The sequence below is a fragment of the Schistocerca nitens genome, chromosome 2, assembly GCF_023898315.1.
Source record: "Schistocerca nitens isolate TAMUIC-IGC-003100 chromosome 2, iqSchNite1.1, whole genome shotgun sequence".
NCBI lineage: Eukaryota > Metazoa > Arthropoda > Insecta > Orthoptera > Acrididae > Schistocerca > Schistocerca nitens.
This window is the reverse complement of record NC_064615.1, coordinates 491250894-491270085: the sequence shown is the minus strand read 5'-3', so window position 1 is coordinate 491270085 and position 19192 is coordinate 491250894. Positions and strand designations below refer to the sequence as shown.

At 38.6% G+C, this 19192-nt stretch overlaps 1 protein-coding gene across 3 annotated transcripts in view; it reads right to left on the bottom strand.

The window, feature by feature from the left end:
- LOC126236441 (sorting nexin-14-like) overlaps window positions 1-19192 on the bottom strand; it is a 233372-nt gene that overhangs the window by 133926 nt on the left and 80254 nt on the right. For all 3 annotated transcript variants that reach the window (XM_049945754.1, XM_049945755.1, XM_049945756.1), the window contains one exon: window positions 6469-6593. In XM_049945754.1, the coding sequence (XP_049801711.1) occupies window positions 6469-6593 (125 nt within the window). The remainder of the gene's footprint in view (window positions 1-6468; window positions 6594-19192) is intronic.

Sequence of the window (19192 nt, the reverse complement as noted above, 5' to 3'; positions counted from 1 at the left end):
ATGCTGCAGTGTTTACGAAGTATGGCCCTTAGCTATTACATCATAATCAGTCTACTACAGGGTGGTACAGAATAACAGGACTGTTTGAAATGAGTAGTGGCAGCCATGGGCAGGTGGCAGCACAGTGGGTCTGTGACAGTTAGTGAGTAAACAGTCCACCATTTCAGTAATCATGGATCACTGGAACGGACAACAGCATGCTTTAGCCATAAAAATGTTTTATAAAAGCAATGATAGTTTGATAGTGGCACAGAGGGAGTTTCAACATTTTTGTAATTTAGGACATCATGATGCCATTCCGTCGAAACAACAAATAACTTCGAAGAGACTGGATCTGCCCTCAAGAAGAAACCAACAGGACGACCAAGAAGTGTGTGTTCTCCAGCGAACATTGATGATATATGTGAGTCTGTCTTACGGAGTCCATGGTGTTCAATTCATACGCAAGCAGCAGTGGTTGGAATGTCCCAGGAGAGTGTTCACAGAATTCTACAACTTGATTTAAAATTCCATCCATACAAACTACAGATGGTGCAACAATTGAAGGACAACGATTACCTGTTACGATTAGGATTCTGTCAACAAATGATAACAAAAATAAACAATGACAATGAATGTCTAAACAAGTTGTGGATGTCAGATGAAGCACATTTTCATCTCACAGGTTGTGTGAATAAACAGAACTACCATTACTGGGCAAAAACAAATCATAATGACGTTCATGAGCGACCTTTACACACTAGTAAAGTGACAGTATGGTGCGTTGTTTCATCATATGGGATTACCAGACACTATTTTTTCGCAAATGAACAGGGAAACACAATAACTGTCAATGCTGATCATTACGTGGAGATGTTACGAACTTTCATTAAACCTGCATTGAACAACTTTCCAAATGTCCAAGAAGCCTGGTTTCAACAGGATGGAGCCACATCACATACTTCATGGCAATCAATGGCATATGTGCAAGAATTGTTCTTCAAAGAATAATGTATACCACAAATTCCTTGGTCTACATTCTCCCTTAACACGTCACTCATTGAAGATGTCTGAGATGTAATTAGCTGGCAAGTTATGTGTCATGACTGTACAGTAACCATTACTGATGTTTTGTGAACAAACTTACAAACCTTATGTACAGAGATGCACAAAAGATATATAGAGGTTCTCTATTATTGTATCCCAGAAAGTGTAGAACTCATTTGTTTTTCTTTACACTTCATCAGTGTATGATGCTGCTGTTGTCTTCAGTCCGAAGAGTGGTTTGACACAGCTCTCCATGCTACTCTACCCTGTGAAAGTCTCTTCATCTCCAAATAACTATGCAACCTACACCCTTTTGAACCTGCTTACTACATTCATCTCTTGGTCTCCCTGTACAATTTTTACCCCCCCCCCCCTCCCCCCAATCCAACAAACACACTTCCCTCCAATACTAAATTGGCAACCTCTTGATGTCTAACAATGGGTCCTAGTAACTGATCCCTTCTCTTAGTCCAATTTCTTTTCTCCACGTTTCTATTCAGTACCTTCCTCATTGGTACATGATCTAGCCATCTAATACTCGGTTTCTATTCTTTTCTGCCTGAACTGTTTATTGTCCATGTTTCACTTCCATACAAGGCTACATTCTAGACAAATACCTTCAGAAAAAACTTCCCTAACACTTAAATCTGTGTTCACTGTTAAAAGATTTCTCATCTTCAGAAACACTGCCAGTCTCTGTTTTATGTCCTCTCTACTTCGGCCATTATCAGTTATTTTACTGTCCAAATAGCAAAACTCGTCTATTACTATACAGGGTTATTACAAATGATTGAAGCGATTTCACAGCTCTACAATAACTTTATTATCCGAGATATTTTCACAATGCTTTGCACACACATACAAAAACTCAAAAAGTTTTTTTAGGCATTCACAAATGTTCGATATGTGCCCCTTTAGTGATTCGGCAGACATCAAGCCGATAATCAAGTTCCTCCCACACTCGGCGCAGCATGTCCCCATCAATGAGTTCGAAAACATCGTTGATGCGAGCTCACAGTTCTGGCACGTTTCTTGGTAGAGGAGGTTTAAACACTGAATCTTTCACAGAACCCCACAGGAAGAAATCGCATGGGGTTAAGTCGGGAGAGCGTGGAGGCCATGACATGCATTGCTGATCATGATCTCCACCACGACCGATCCATCGGTTTTCCAATCTCCTGTTTAAGAAATGCCGAACATCATGATGGAAGTGCAGTGGAGCACCATCCTGTTGAAAAATGAAGTCGGCGCTGTCGGTCTCCAGTTGTGGCATGAGCCAATTTTCCAGCATGTCCAGATACACGTGTCGTGTAACGTTTTTTTCGCAGAAGAAAAAGGGGCCGTAAACTTTAAACCGTGAGATTGCACAAAACACGTTAACTTTTGGTGAATTGCGAATTTGCTGCACGAATGTGTGACGGTTCTCTACCGCCCAGATTCGCACATTGTGTCTGTTCACTTCACCATTAAGAAAAAATGTTGCTTCATCACTGAAAACAAGTTTCGCACTGAACGCATCCTCTTCCATGAGCTGTTGCAACCGCGCCGAAAATTCAAAGCGTTTGACTTTGTCATCGGGTGTCAGGGCTTGTAGCAATTGTAAACGGTAAGGCTTCTGCTTTAGCCTTTTCCGTAAGATTTTCCAAACCGTCGGCTGTGGTACGTTTAGCTCCCTGCCAAACCGTCGACTTCCGCGGGCTACGCGTGAAACTTGCCCGCACGCGTTCAACCGTTTCTTCGCTCACTGCAGGCCGACCCGTTGATTTCCCCTTACAGAGGAATCCAGAAGCTTTAAACTGCGCGTACCATCGCCGAATGGAGTTAGCAGTTGGTGGATCTTTGTTGAACTTCGTCCTGAAGTGTCGTTGCACTGTTATGACTGACTGATGTGAGTGCATTTCAAGCACGACATACGCTTTCTCGGCTCCTGTCGCCATTTTGTCTCACTACGCTCTCGAGCGCTCTGGCGGCAGAAACCTGAAGTGCGGCTTCAGCCGAACAAAACTTTATGAGTTTTTCTACGTATCTGTAGTGTGTCGTGACCATATGTCAATGAATGGAGCTACAGTGAATTTATGAAATCGCTTCAATCATTTGTAATAGCCCTGTATATATGCTATAGCTGTAATGAACATTTGTTAGGATATATATATATATATATATATATATATATATATATATATATATATATATATATATATATATATATATGTGTGTGTGTGTGTGTGTGTGTGTGTGTGTGTGTGTGTGTGTGTGTCATCAGAGCCAGTCTTAGGTTATTAATATGTCACTATGGTCACCAAACATTGTTTCCAAACTTAGCAGAGGTTTCTCACTACAGTGTGGGACAGGCACCCCTGGTGGAGAGGATAAAGTGCAGAGTTTGAATTAACCACAACTTTAAGGAGGGTGTTTTTTTTTTTTTTTTTTTTTTTTTTTTTTTTTTTTCCCCATGTGTAGCACAACATATTTCAGAGATTTATTTCCATTATCAAGTACTGTGGGAGTTCAGATAAGTGTTGGATGTGGTGTCTGCTTGTGTATTGTTCTGCCTACACTTCCCTGAAGTTGCCTTTTTATGTCCTCCAGATGACTGCTGGGAAAGAGGGGTGGAACGAAATACACAAGCAGACATCACACCCTTTACTTACATCAACTCCCGCAGCACATGAAAATGGGAATATTTCTGAAATGCATCATGCTACACATGCTGTCTTATTATTTAAATCATACCTGACTCAGCTGAAGGCTTCCTAAAATCATCATTTATGACTGATCTGATTAGTTCAGAGAGGTTACTGAGATGATTTCCTTTTCTAATTTTTTACAAGGTAATATACACAATGAAAAATTGGCATGCTATAACTGTCTGCCAGAGTGTGACACGGCACTAGATTCTGGGCTTTCAGGATCAGTACCTTATCTCTAGTGATGATACTGCATTGATCTTTTGACTAAGAAAAGACACTGTAAATACTATACACTTCAACATGATTTGTGTGAACGAGATTAGATTTTAGATTAGAAAGTGTTTGTAAGAAACAACGATAAACTCTTGTTACTAAGTAAATTCAACAATCCATGGCAAGGCGCCTCAGACCACTCAGCTACCCAGCGTGGCTCAAAGGTATGTGCCGCTTATAGATAGTCACTTGAACATCTGAATGAAGAGACTACTGTTGTGAAGAAGTCTCTTCACAGCAGTTATAAGGTTGTAACCTTAGTCTTTTCTCACTCCATGCACTTTTCACAATTATGAAGTCACTGTCTTTAATCCTCAAAAAATTCTTATCTGCTTCAATGTCTTTGTGCCAAGAGCAGTCAGATTCTTCTGATACCCAAGAGTGCATTTTCATCTGACAACAAATCTGATTCTTCTAGAGTAGATTTCTAGCTTTATTTTTTTATTTTTTTTATTTATTCCCTAACAAAGGCTTCTTCATCCACGTGGGCCATAACAGGTGAAATTACAAGGATAAGATTTCTCCTTTCTTTCAGCCATGACTATCTCTTTCACGGGGACCACACTGTGGGAAGCAAGGCTTCAGGAAGCGAAAATAATTCTGTTTGGAGATTTACATGAGGACAAGAAGGAAAGAGTTTATGAACCAAGGTACCAGAAACTGAAGGAACTGTATCACAGAAGGTGCCAGACAGGATGGAGGAACTGGACCTGGAACTGTCGTAGGGAAATTAATATTTTCCGAAACAATTCCTTCCTTCTCAGATTGCTCAAAAGACCAGTCTGTCACAGATGAACACAGAAAATCTGTTTCACCAAATGTTTCATCATAGAGAGGCATTATTTCTATAGGTTAGTAAACTTTGCTGATATTAGAGGAAGTTGAAGCACATGGAAATGCTTCACGCACTAAGCCTGAAACGTCATTGATACAAAGTGCCTGAGCAGGATGATTTAGTAGCGACCTATCACAAGCTCAGCCATTTTGTTTGGAGAATATTATTTCTCTTATTGACATGTGGCTTTCGGGATTGTCAATGATGAGCTGTTTTGACTTTTCTTTGCTTGGTCATTCGTGTTCAACAAAATGTGTCAATCCATCCATAAATATGCCTCCAGTCATCCATCCTGAGGTGTGAGCTCTCCCTGCACTTTCAGAAGAGCTGTTGTGGAACATATGATCTTGAAACTGGATACATGGGAAGACAAGAAACGGAGGAACTACTTTTCCAGTGCTCCTGAGAATGCCACACATGGTTTCAAGTGTGCCTCTCTCTGCTGAAGTTATCTTCCCCACTTGCTTCTAGCCACATGGAGACACTATCCTCCCAGCTTCTGTACCATTGTGAGGCTTCTTTCAAATTGATATAAAATTTACCAACATCTGACGTATTGAAACTAGTTGCATGATGCAGACTAGTAAGATATTATGCCTCCCATAAAAGAATGAAGCCATTCCTTACCAGCCATTTTCTTCTTGCCAGTTTGGCAGAAGTTCCCTCTTGTTAGTTGCCGCAAATTCATTTGCTAACTTCCTTGTAAGTGTGAAAGATAAACCACAATGCATACCAGCAACTTCTTTTATGAACAAAAACAAGTTCTTCTGCTCGTGGGAACAACTTTTTGTATCCATTTCAAGGCCTAAAGTTTACTGCATATTGATCAATACATTTGCTGAGAACATGTTTTAGCATTATTTGAGGAATTTGAAACTGATTAGATGCTGCATGAATATTAGTTCCTTCTTGGATATCTGCCACTGATAGTTTCAAATCTTCCATTGAATATGATCAGTGGTTGGTCGTGCGATTACGAGCTCATGACATCTGAAAGAAAAACTTATAATTCAACAAACATATGTCTACAGTACACATCACAATTTGTACAAAGTATGATGCAAAATGCTTCTGCAACTAAAAAATTTTTTAAATTACCAGAGTCAATTATTTGTTTGGGATTATATGGGCAAGTCCACACAACCTTAATCGAACCACATAATTTTTCTTTCTAAGTCACTAAAACAATTGCTTAAAATGGGTTAATAAAAATCAAACCAATCTGCTGTATAGAGCAAACACGTAAATTTTTTGTGGCTTTTCCAGTACTTTTCTTGAAATAACAAATAAACAATAAACTGAATGAGTGGGACAACAGTTTCTGGCCTCTGGAAATGAACAAAGCCACTTAAGACAATTGCTTGTTGCTTTTTAACCGTTTCTAATAGTGTATGTTGTATGCTCCAAGAAGTTTCTTTAGCCATCTGGTGGAAGACGGAGGAAACAACTTCCCCTACAATAGACATAATTCTTGAGTAGCAAGATTTTCTGTGCAAAGGGCGGAGGGGGGGGGGGGGGGTGCAAGAAAGAGAAAGAGGGAAAGAGAGAGAGAGAGAGAGAAGATTATTTTTACATATGATGCAGAGACATGCATACACTTTATTTGTAACAATAGTAACATGCAGATCATTGCCTCACACTTACATCATCACTCTGATGGAAAAGTGGGCCCAATGTGTTCTCCAAATGACTGTATGCAAATTCATATGCCTGAAAAAGAGGTGGTGTTGTGCGTAGTTTAACAATATTTCGTGCTGGCTCTTGTAGAACTGCAACATAAAATACCATATGCTACTGAAAGATATTTAAATGTACAGTGCTGTAATAGTTTCATAAATGTATAATTCAACGAGAAACTAAAAACAGTTATGAGTGTGCATGTTTCACCCCAACATTTCTCTAAACAAAAGCCTGTTCCTCTTTTTAGACTTTTTTGTTTTCATATTTTAATTCTAATAATAACTATTGATACACAAAAATTAATACAAAAATGCAGAACAAACACATCTGAATTACAAAACAAAATAACAGAAAAACAACACAAGTTTGAGTGAGCACACAAAGCTCACTGAAGAGTAATTCCCTGAAAAGTATTGAGAAGTCAAGCTTGAAGTCATTAAACTGAAATGTACATGACTGAATTAGCAAGGCCAGCTTGCTTTAGTGGGTGAATGATGTTTCATTCTTTGAAAATATGTTTCAAAAAGTTACTTGTACATCTACATCCATACTACTCAACCAACCTTACGATCATGGCAGAGGGTATCTTGTACTACTGCTGCTCATTCGCTCTCCTGTTCCACACACAAATGGAGCAAGAGAAAAATAACAATCTGTACACCTCTGTACCAGCCTTATTCCTTGTATTTTGTCTTTGTGGTTCTTACACATGATGTATGTTGATGGCAGTACAATCGTTCTACAGTCCATCACAAATGTAAGAACTTTAAACATTTACAGTAATATGTAGCAAAAAGAACGTCTCCTTCACTCCAGGGATTCCAATTAGAGTTCATGGAGCATTTCTGTAAAACTCGCATGTTGATTGAACCTACTGGCAATAAATCTAGCAACATGCCTTGGAATTGCTTCAATATCTTTCATTAAACCGACCTAGTGGCGATCCCAAACATTTGAGAAGTACTCAAGAATGGGTTGCACAAGTAGTCTGGGTTGCACAAGTAGTCTGTACAGAGTCTCCTTTGCAGATGAGCTACACTTTCCTAAAATTTTCCTCCTAAACTGAAATCTATCACTCACCTATCTACAACTTACCATAAGTGATCATTCCATTTCATGTTGCTGCACAACATTGCACCTACATATTAACAGATGTGACTGTAGTTGAACGTGATTGATTTTCCTACTCGTCTGTATTAACTCACTTTTCTACACATAGAGAAAGTTGCCATTCATTGTGCCAAATACGAGTTATGTATCCCCCTACAGTCACTCAACTACTCTGCAGAATCGACAACAAACAGTCGTAGTTTGCTGCTTATCCTATGTATCATATTGTTTATGTATACAGAGACCAAGACCTGTCCTATCAAAATCCCTGGCTACTCCTGGCAGTAAATTTTTCTATGTTGAACATTCACCAGTCAGGGCAATGTAATGGGTTCTAGTACTTAAAAAGTTTTTGAGCCATTCACATACCTAGTCCATATGCTTGGAACTTTCTTAGCAGTCTGCAGTGTGGCACTGTATCTAGTGCTTTCTGGAAGTCTAGAAATATGGAAACTGTTCGCCCTTCATCTGCGCATGCATTTTTATCCAGTCACTTGTGACTTTGTGGTGGGCATGAGGTTTGTGATAAAGGAAAGTTAAGTAAGGAGCCACAGCCAATGCCTCTATGAAACTGAACTACAATTCCATCTGGTACTAGCCGCTTGTTTGTTTTCAGCTCTTTCAGTTGTTTTTCAATGTGAGGGATGCCTATTTTGATTCCTCTACACAGGAGTTTGTGCAGTAGCAAATGGTAGTGTGTTTATATGATTCTGCTGTGTGAATGATTTTTTTCTTTTTAACATACAATTTAAAATTTCAGCTTTTCTTTTGCTGGTCAAGAAGTGCCTGAATAGAAATCTTCGACCCACCTGGTGATTTTTACACAAGACGAATTATTACACAGCAAGCTCATGGAATAAATTACCTCACCCAGCAGGTCAACCCAAGGAACAGACTCAAACAATTCAACTACAAAATTATATGGGTGTATACAAACAAAATCTTCTCATCATAATCGTATGTGTAAGTCTTGTAAAATGCATAAAAATGTATGTTTTATTTGATGTGTGCTTTTCTGTTTTTCTGTGGTGTACAAAAGCTCATTAATGCCAGCAGTCTAACAGTAAAGACAGAAATCAAGATTGAGACACTCGTGTGATTTAATCACTGTGCAACTAACCTGAAACAATTCAGCCATGTGTTACTTTTTTCATTCTTAAGTTACATACAGAGGAGGTAATCTATAGCCTTCTGATTTCCTTTCATAGGAACATAGACATTAAAGCCTGATCTTTCAGATTGTATTTCAGTTCAAAAATGAGTCAATGTAAACACAAGTACAATTTTCATGTGATTTGATTAGACTTTTTCATAAGAGTTACATAACCAAACAAACAACATACACAGATCCAAAACTAGAGATCATTCATATTCACTCGTCAAGTGCCTAAAGCATATCTCCCCCGCCCCCAGTGTGTGTGTGTGTGTGTGTGTGTGTGTGTGTGTGTGTGTGTGTGTGTGTGTCTCCTAAGACAAACACTGAAGCAAAATCTTTACAAACGTTAAAAGCATTTGACTAAAAATAATCAGTTATCACATACTACTTTTACATACTCTAATCAGCCAGAACATTATGACCACCACCCTACTACCAACATAAAATCGTCCAGGAAACAGCAGCATCACATGGAGAGGAATGACTGCTAGTCAGACACACGAATGGTGCATGTAGTATCAGTGAGCGTGCTGTCTGAGTGGAGAATGAGGAGGGCCACACAATCTATATGTGTTTGACCAATTGACAGGTAACTGTGATGACCCAGAGGCTCAGCACAGGCATTTCAGAAAGGGCACAACTTGTTGGGTGTTGGAAGAGTGCTATGGTGAGTGCCTTCAACACATGGTGGAACCACGGTGAATCTATGTCCACATGTCGTCGAGTTTGGGCATCCACCCCTCGTTATAGATGTTGGAAATTGTAGGGTGTGCAGACTGGTGAAACAGGACAGGCAATGAACTGCAGCGGAACTAACATCATATTTTAATGCTGCAGGGTACAAGTGGGTCTGAACACACAGTGCACTAAGCATTCCTAATGACAGATCTCCACAGCCAACAAACCAAGCACATTCAAATGTTTACAGCACGACATCGGCAATTCCGAATGAAATGCACGTGTGACCATCGGCACTGGATGCTGGGGCAGTGACAGAGCATTGGATAGGCTGATGAATCCCAATACCTTCTTCTTCTTGCCAATGGGAAGACACAGATCTGTCATCTTCCAGGGGAAGAGCTCGTTGACACCTGCACTGAAGTGTGGATACAAGCTGGCGGTGACTCCATTATGCTGTGGGGGAACGTTCGTATGGGGATCCACAGGTGCAGTGGAGCTCACACAAGGCACCATGACAGCCAAGGAGTATCACATACTGGTTGCAGAGCACTTACACTTCTTCATGAGGATCTTGTTTCCCAACATAGTGACATTTTTCAACAAGATAATGTGCCATGTCACAAGTCCAGGAGGAACACAGTGGCGAGTTCCAATCGATTTACTGGCCCCCCATTCACCAGATCTGAACTCGATAGAACACATCTGGAATGTGAATGAATGTGGTGTCAGAGCTCGGCGGCCCCACTCCACGAAATGTACAGGAATGGCATGGGTTTTCAAAGCATTCATTGAAATTAAGCAAGATGCACTCAGCAACATGTCTTGCCACAGTTTCGTGGTGGCCATTCATTCAGGTAAGCAGCTAGTTGTTTGTAATGCATACATAAAATGTTGTGCAGAAATTGAACCAAGTGTATGACATGCCTGCTTTCACAGGTATCCTGCCTCTGATAGGATAAGATTTGGATATGCATTAGGTTGGTGTATTGGAGAGGTCTCGCATATCGGTCTTCCACAGTGATATGACCCATGTGGCAAGGCTTTGGGAGTGAGTGTGGCATAAATATAAACTAGGATATTTTCTAGATTGTTCAGAGGAGTGAGAAGGACTGCTGATAGAATGCTTCTCAGTCCTGGGCACAGTGACAAATAGTCAAAGGCTTGACGAAAGATGTAGTTCAGTTGTTCCAGTCCAGGATAGTATTGAGTGATGAGGGGGATCCTCCTTTGCTTCTTGAGGTGGTCATAGCATTATGGATGTGTGAGGATATAGCACAGTAAATTTGCCTGTGGACTATGTTTGGGACATAGGGCCAACCATAGGAAAACCTTCAGCAAACTAGGTTACAGATCTCTTGTCATTGCAAATGCACTGTCATCATTTTTATCAAAAGCAGAGTTTGATTTCACATAACTGATCGGAAACACACATTATGAATGAAACCATGTATGCAATACTAGTTGTTGCACAGCAACCTGTTGGTTTCCTATGTGATGTACATCATCCACATGCCACTAATGTACTTAATGGTTCAAGTAAAGTAAGTGTCACAATGTCACAATAGTTGTTGCAAATTTTGTGTCACACTTTCATAAAAAAGTTAGTTCTTGAATTGATGGTTAACATGAGCACGTGTGTGTGTGTGTGTGTGTGTGTGTGTGTGTGTGTGTGTGTGTGTGTGTGTGTTAGTTTTTTAGGACATTTGTTGGAGACCTAACTGTTGCACACCCAATCATTGCTCATGCGAGGTAATACAGTCGTGTATTTTTTATGCCTTCCTACAACTATTACAGGAAAAACACATTTTAACAAGAGTTTTTTTACGGTCCTGAGATCGTTTTCATGTGATTCCACGCTACCATTATTCAACTGACTATAAATCCAAACTCGAAGATCTTGTTCATCTGTGTATGATCATCTTACTTGTGGAGGATTCAATCTTACAGAAAACTAGTGTGTAGTATCAAATAGCTACAAGTATTCATAAAATGTTGAAAGAACTAGATAAAGGTTTCAAAATATGTTCCTATAATCTACCAATTGAGTAACAACCTATTTGTCTAGCTTCAGTGCATGCTACAAATAATAAATATTCTGGATACTAGTAGATGATGCCAATAATGCAGTCACATCTATGCCAATGATAAAACTGTAAAACCATCATCTCTGTCTATTTGAACACGCTAATTTCCAAAACTTCTAGATGAATTTTCATGAGTCTTTTACAGGTAACTTTTATCATACCTTAGGGCAACATATAGGCTTTGTTTCATCAAAATTGGATACATAAAAATCGTAATTTAAAGTTTTACCTAAAATTGTGTGGTTAGCGTAGTGGTTCAGGTGATTATATCACCAAGACATAGAACCAAAGGAGGGCACTGCGAGATTTGTAGTACACCAAAGAACCAATAGATGGTGCTGTTAGGTTTTTATTTTTTTTTTTCCTTTTAAATCTGAGTGACAGATGTATTTTCATAAGTTTATCTCAGTAATAAAATTAAGTGCCGCAATCTTTCCTTTACAAATACAAACTAGCAGCGAATTTATGGAGTTAGGATACACAGATTTACCGATTTTGCATTGTGTATTAAAAACTTGACAACATTGCTTAGCTTCTTTCGATATGTTTTATTTATATTTGACTGTTTTCCTAGAAAAGTTATTTTATTTCAGTGACAGGAGTATTTTTGGAAGTTTACGTCAGTGACAGAATTAAGCACTGCAGACTTATCTTTAAGAATACAGACTAGCATTGAATTTACTCGGTTAGGAATAAGGAGTTACTGAAGTTGCTTTGTGTACTAAAAACTTAGCAACTTTGCTTTGCTTCTTTCAAAAGGTTTCATTTATATTCTTTGCCAGGAAAAACAAATTTGTTAAGTTCATTTTGTGATTTGGGTGCCTATGCACTACATTTTGATTTCATTTTGTTTATGTATAAAAATGCCTAGAAAGTGGTCAAGTCTTTCGAAATACAGCAGAATGGCTAAAAGACAGATCTATGTGGTCTCAAGAAGCCAATTAAGATCATGATGCGAGACTTGCTGTGACTCAAGAACATCAAGCCTTAACTTGCTATCTGAAAACTCCTTCCGAAAGCGAGATGAGATATAACTCTGATGGACAGCATCATGCATTATCCCACTCCTCAGAACCCTCCACTCACAGTGGCTTAAAGTTAGTAACCAATGTTTGGATCTTGTACTATGGAAAGTTTCAAGAAGCTGTGATAAATTGTTCAAAATGGTTCAAATGGCTCTGAGCACTATGGGACTCAACTGCTGAGGTCATTAGTCCCCTAAAACTTAGAACTAGTTAAACCTAACTAACCTAAGGACATCACAAACATCCATGCCCGAGGCAGGATTCGAACCTGCGACCGTAGCGGTCTTGCGGTTCCAGACTGCAGCGCCTTTAACCGCACGGCCACTTCGGCCGGCTGATAAATTGTGTGATGTCTTGGTAACTGTGGAAGATGTCTCCAATATAATTCTGGAATCCACAAAAAGGAAAACTGTGTATGCAGATGTTTGGCCACCATCTGCTGTCGACAAGATGAATCCAAATCCAAAAGATCAGCAGCTGATGCAAACGTGTTCCGACCCCATGAGCTGCAATGGTAAAATCATTGGAACATTTCAAGGAAAGTTATGACTGAGTCCAGAAAACTGGCTGAAGTACTGAATGCACAGAGCTAAATTATGGACAAAAGATGGTCAGTCCTGCAGAGCAACATGAAGTGGCTCGAAAAGTTTGAGACTTAATTTTTATACGCAACGATAATGTGTGAACTATTCAAAGGACTGGTAATGTCTCTACAGAATCCAAATTTTAATGCAGCCAGAATGAAATGTTCTGCATATTTTTCAAAGGCAGCTCCTGTGAAATAGGACTGCAGAATCATTTGATATGCTGTTAGAGAAAGCCAAAAATTATTCTAAGAACCTATATCTGAAAGGGTCAATCATCTCAAATCTAAGAAAAATTGATTTAAACGCACAGAAATATTGTCTGTTCCTGAATAATTGACTCATGAATGAAGATTTATGAAAGGTGTGTTTTAAATTGTTGATCTTTTCCCAGTGAAGACTGAGCAAAGGTTTAAATTAACAAATGACAGAGCTGATCCTCCTTGTTAAACAAAACGGGTCTGAACACTGTAGCAGAAACAACAAAATAAACATGCAAAATTCAAACAGATGCAAAATCTCCAAGATTGGTGATCTTTTATAGTCAAAATTTAGCATGGACTTCAATGTGAGATGCTTATAATAGTTTCCACAACGAGACTTTGTCTTGAAACCTGGCAGAAGATCCAAAGAGATCCTCGTCGTACCGGAAGTATGCTAGTGGCAAGACACAATCAGTGCCTTCTTTGCATGATAGCAATGGCAATACTATGGAAGACAATGCTGCCAATGCAGAATTACTAAACACAGCCTTCCAAAATGCCTTCATAAAAGAAGACAAAGTAAATATTCCAGAATTCGAATCAAGGACAATAAAGAAGGTAACATTATTCTCAATAACCAGTATAGGTTTAGGAAGGGACAAAACACTTTACAAGCTGTAAATGAACTAATCTCTAAAGTAAATGCCTCGACAACAAACAAAGTGTATCTGGTATTTTTTGTGACCTCTCAAAGGCGTTTGACACAGTAAACCATAAGATGCTGCTCCAAAAATTGGGTACCTATGGCTTCCATAGAAAATCTATAAGATGGTTTTCATCTTATCTCAAAAACAGACACCAAAGGGTGGTGATACATCAAAAGGGAGAGAAAACTTGCTCTAGCTGGAAAGAAATTCAAGCAGGCATGCCCTAGGACTTGATATTAGGACCACTTCTGTTCTTATATTACATAAATGACATGCCTAGCAAAGTAAATACAGATACAATACTTTACGCAGATGACTCAACTGCTCTAGTCTGCTGCAAAAACACTGATGAATTAGTACGGACCATGAAAAAAACTCTACAAGAACTTGAACAATGGCTAAAAAATAATGCTATGAAATTAAATCTTGAAAAAACCCAAATCATACACTTCAGGACCAAACAAACTACTGAATATATATCGCAAATAGAATATTCAGGTAAAGAACTGATCACAGTTGATTCTGTAAAATTTCTTGGGATAACTTTAAATAAAAACTTGCAATGGACCGGTCATGTGGACAGTTTACTAAAGAGACTAGTTTATGCAATGAGGGTACTACACAAAGTAACGGATTTAATGGTGAAGAAAACTGTATACCACGCGTACTTCATAACAGTTATAAGATATGGAATAATTTTTTGGGGTGCAGAAAAGACAAACCTGCTTTGAATCTTCAAACTACAAATAAATAAATAATTAAATAATCAGAGCAATGACAGGAACCAATAGTAGACATTCATGCAGACTACTATTCGAAAGCCTGGACTTCATGACAGTCCCTGCCATCTTCATATATGAAACACTTCTCCTTGAACAGAAAAACTCGCATCTGTTTGAAGGAAATACATTCACACCAGCCTATGAAACTAGACATAAATTGAAATACACGCTACCTTGTCACCGACTCACATTATATGAAAATACTCTATATTACATGGCTCTGAAAATCAGAAACAAGATAAGATCAATATTTGGGGAATCCACATTGGAGACCACTGGCACATACTTAAAAATCAAATGTTATTATAGTCTAGAAGAATTTCTAAATGAATAAATAGCAAATGTTATAGTTTAGAAGAATTTATAAATAGGAATAGGGAGTAAGGATACAAGTACAAATGGTATACTTTCGAAGTCATATAGATACAAAGTAAACACGTTCACTGTATATTCATGTTTATATATAGAATTATAGTTTGAATGGCAGTTTGTATTCCGTTCAGTAAATCCATACTTCATATAGGTGTGTGAAGTCTACGGTAATGATTCGATGAGCTACAAAAAGATTTAAAATACAAAGTTGTATTTTCATTATAATAAGCAATGTGTGTATTACGTATTTCGTGTAGTATATAAAATACTGTAATAACTTAGGTTAAAGACTGACGAGTCACCAATGTTCTCAATCGAATGATTGTATAAAAACATGTTATGTGACAATAAAGTATCTTATCTTATCTTATCTTATCTACCACCATGGGTAATGTAGAAGTAGATATCCTCGGAGTAGTGACGTAACTTAAATCACTTAATAAAAGCAAGTCTTCTGGTCCAGACTGTATACCAATTAGGTTCCTTTCAGAATATGCTGATGCAATGGCTCCATACTTAACAATCATATACAACCGTTTGCTTGACAAAATATCGGTACCCAAAGACTGGAAAGTTGCACAGATCACACCAACATTCAAGAAAGTTAGTAGGAGTAATCTCCTAAATTACAGGCCCATATCATTAATGTCAATAAGCAGCAGGATTTTGGAAGATATATTGTGTTCGAACATTATGAATTACCTTGAAGAAAACGATCTATTGACAGACAGTCAACACAGATTTAGAAAACATTGTTCTTGTGAAACACAGCTAGCTCTTTACTCGCACAAAGTGTTGAGTGCTATCAACAAGGGATTTCAAACTGATTCCATATTTATGGATTTCTGGAAGGCTTTTGACACTTTACCAGACAAGTGGACTCTAGTGAAATTGTGTGCCTACAGAATATCATCTCAGTTGTGTGACTGGACTTCACAGATGCCACATTTTGTAGTAATTGACGAAAAGTCATTGAGTAAAACAGAAGTGATTTCTGGCATTCCCCAAGGTAGTGTTGTAGACCCTTTGCTGTTCCTTATCTATATAAATGATTTGGGAGACAATCTGAGCAGCCATCTTAGGTTGTTTGCAGATGAGACTGTCATTTATCGAGTAGCAAAGTCATCAGAAGATCAAAACAAACTGCAAAATGACTTAGAATAGATATATACTTAATGGTGCAAAAATTGGCAATTGCCTCTAAATAACAAAAAGTGTGAGATCATACATATTAGTGCTAAAAGGAATCTGTTAAACTTTGGTTACAAGATAAATCAGTCAAATCTAAAGACTGTAAATTCAACTAAATATCTAGGAATTACAATTATAAATAACTTAAATTTGAAGGAACACACAGAAAGTGTTGTGGAGAAAGCTAACCAAGGACTCCATTTCATTGGCAGGACACTTAGGAAATTTAACAGATTTACTTAGGAGACTACCTACACTATGCTTGTCCATCCTCTTTCAGCAAACTACTGCACAGTGTGGGATCCTTACCAGATAGAATTGATGGAGTACATCAAAAATTCAAAGAAGGGCAGCATGTTTTGTATTATTGCAAAATAGGGGGGAGAGAGAGAGTCCCTGATATGATACGGGATTTGGGATGGACATCATTAAAACAAAGACTTTTTCATTGTGAAGGAATCTTCTCATGAAATTCCAATCACCAACTTTCTCATCCGAATATGAAAATATTTTGCTGATGCTGACCTACATAGGGAAAAATGATCACCACAATAAAATAAGATAAATCAGAGCTTGTACGGAAAGATATAGGTGTTCGTTCTTTCCACATACTATACAAGATTGGAATAATACAGAGTCACGAAGGTGGTTCAATGAACCAACTGCCAGGCACTAAAACATGATTTGTAGAGTATCGATGTAGATGTAGATGTAGATGATCTAAAGCAATTATCCCATTTCGAAGAGATACTTGTTATGTCTTCCGTAACCAAATGTCCTTAAACAGAATGTTTGTGAGAGTTGCTTGGAGTACACACACAGTGGACTTTAATCTGAACAAGCTTTATGTACAGCCTGAAATTCTGCGAACCACTGTGACTGGTGTACAACCATGTATGGATCCTTTATTCAGGGCTGGTTTAAACCACAAGAAATACAAGCCGCTGTTTGGTGTGCCAAGCTAAGAGGGCACCACAACTGCAGGACTTCTATACAGGACACATGACAATTAATAGTAACCTGTAACAAAGCAAAGTTGCCCACTGCTATCCTGTTTTGGTTTTACACTCCTTCAGTAACTTAGTTAAGCAATGAACTTTTATTTTTTTTTTCATTTTCACTACCCAGATTCTGACTACAGATTCTGTGGCCTTCAACCTCATAGTACAGAATTCAGAAATAGTTTAAATAAAATTCCCCTAGTAAAATCTATTATTTCAGTACATTCTAATGTCTATTCTGAAAGTAATGAGCTAATCAGTTTTATTGGAAATGCATACTATTAACAGTTATGGACAATGACGTATATTGTGCAATACATATTAAGTAAAATTCAAGTGAGCTAATAGATCAAATTCAGCTATAAGACTGCATCCACAAGAAAGCCTAAATTTTACTGATTCCAACAAAGTGTTTAAATTAACCTAAAGTCTATTAGTTAAATAGATATTAAGACTTAAAATCTGCAGGCTGTATGACTTTCAGTGCCAATTGTGACCAAACTACCAAATAATTCCGAGATCTGTTTCGATACTTTTGCTACCTTTATTTTTCTACTAAAATAACTCCAGTCTCAACTTTGTAAGTGCATTAATTAAGAATTTTTGAATATGTAAAAATTATTGTTCAAAAGGGCTGCCGTGGTTATAAGTTGGGAATTCCCACGGCGGATGCATAAGTTAGTTCCACGTATTTAAATTGATACAGCTCACTCATGTTATTTAAATAATAAAACCCAATAGTTAACTTCAAAACCAGTTAGAAAGGATCATTTTAACCCTGGGAAATTATAGTTATTAACAGAAATAGTCAAATATTCAAGCGCTCATCTATATAAGGTCCGAGCTGGTGCAGTTTTCAGTTAGTTCTCAGTCAGATTCTCTTGGAGCAAAAGTGCGGCAAGTTGGTTAATTTTTCGGTAATTGTAATTGTGAACTTTGTTAAAGACTGGAAGTTTTTGACCTACGTAATGTGACGATTAAGTGTAAGAGGCCTGATCACATGAATAGTGTGTGTGCGAGTGATAACAAATAAATCGCACTGTGGTTGACATAAATTTTCAACAATGAATACGATCCTGACTTTTGATTTTGGAAAACTTAACCTAGGATCCTGGCTTCTTAATTTCAGTGTGAGTTAGGTAAGACGGACGCAGCTACCGGGAAGACAATATTGAATAAGCAAAGCAAGGTAGGTCGAGAACACTGCGCACTATCTACTGGGTGAGGAAATGTTTCAGTACCGGTACACCCGGTTGTGATGTGAACTTTAAGTGGCACTAATAAAAGGACATGTCCCGGCACGTTACAAGTGGTGCCCCGGGTGAGAAGACATGTCACGACACGTTACATGTGGTGCCCCAGGAGAGGAAACAGCCTGGCACGTTACATGTGGTGCCCCTTTGGCTAAGAATATCGAACTTACGAGCCTTAAGACTATATTTGGAAGACCGACTTCGAGTGAGAGTGAAATCAGTGGCAACAACGGCAGAAGTGAGAACCGTGCACGTATAACTACATCCGATGCAGTTTAAGAATAGCCGCAACAGTAGCAGCCAATCAACGCGACGTGTTTGCAGCAGCAGCGGCCATGATGGAAGCAGCAGCCAACCCACGCAAGCCGGACAAAGCTGACCAGGGTCAGTGACAGCAGGCGCCAAATACGAATGGGAACAGTTTGGCAGATCGCGAGTTTGCAGCAACAGCAGCAGTAGCAGACCACGGACATCATAAAGAAGACACTGGCTGACGACCGACAGCCGACAGAGAAGACACCCGGAACTTTTAAGGTATC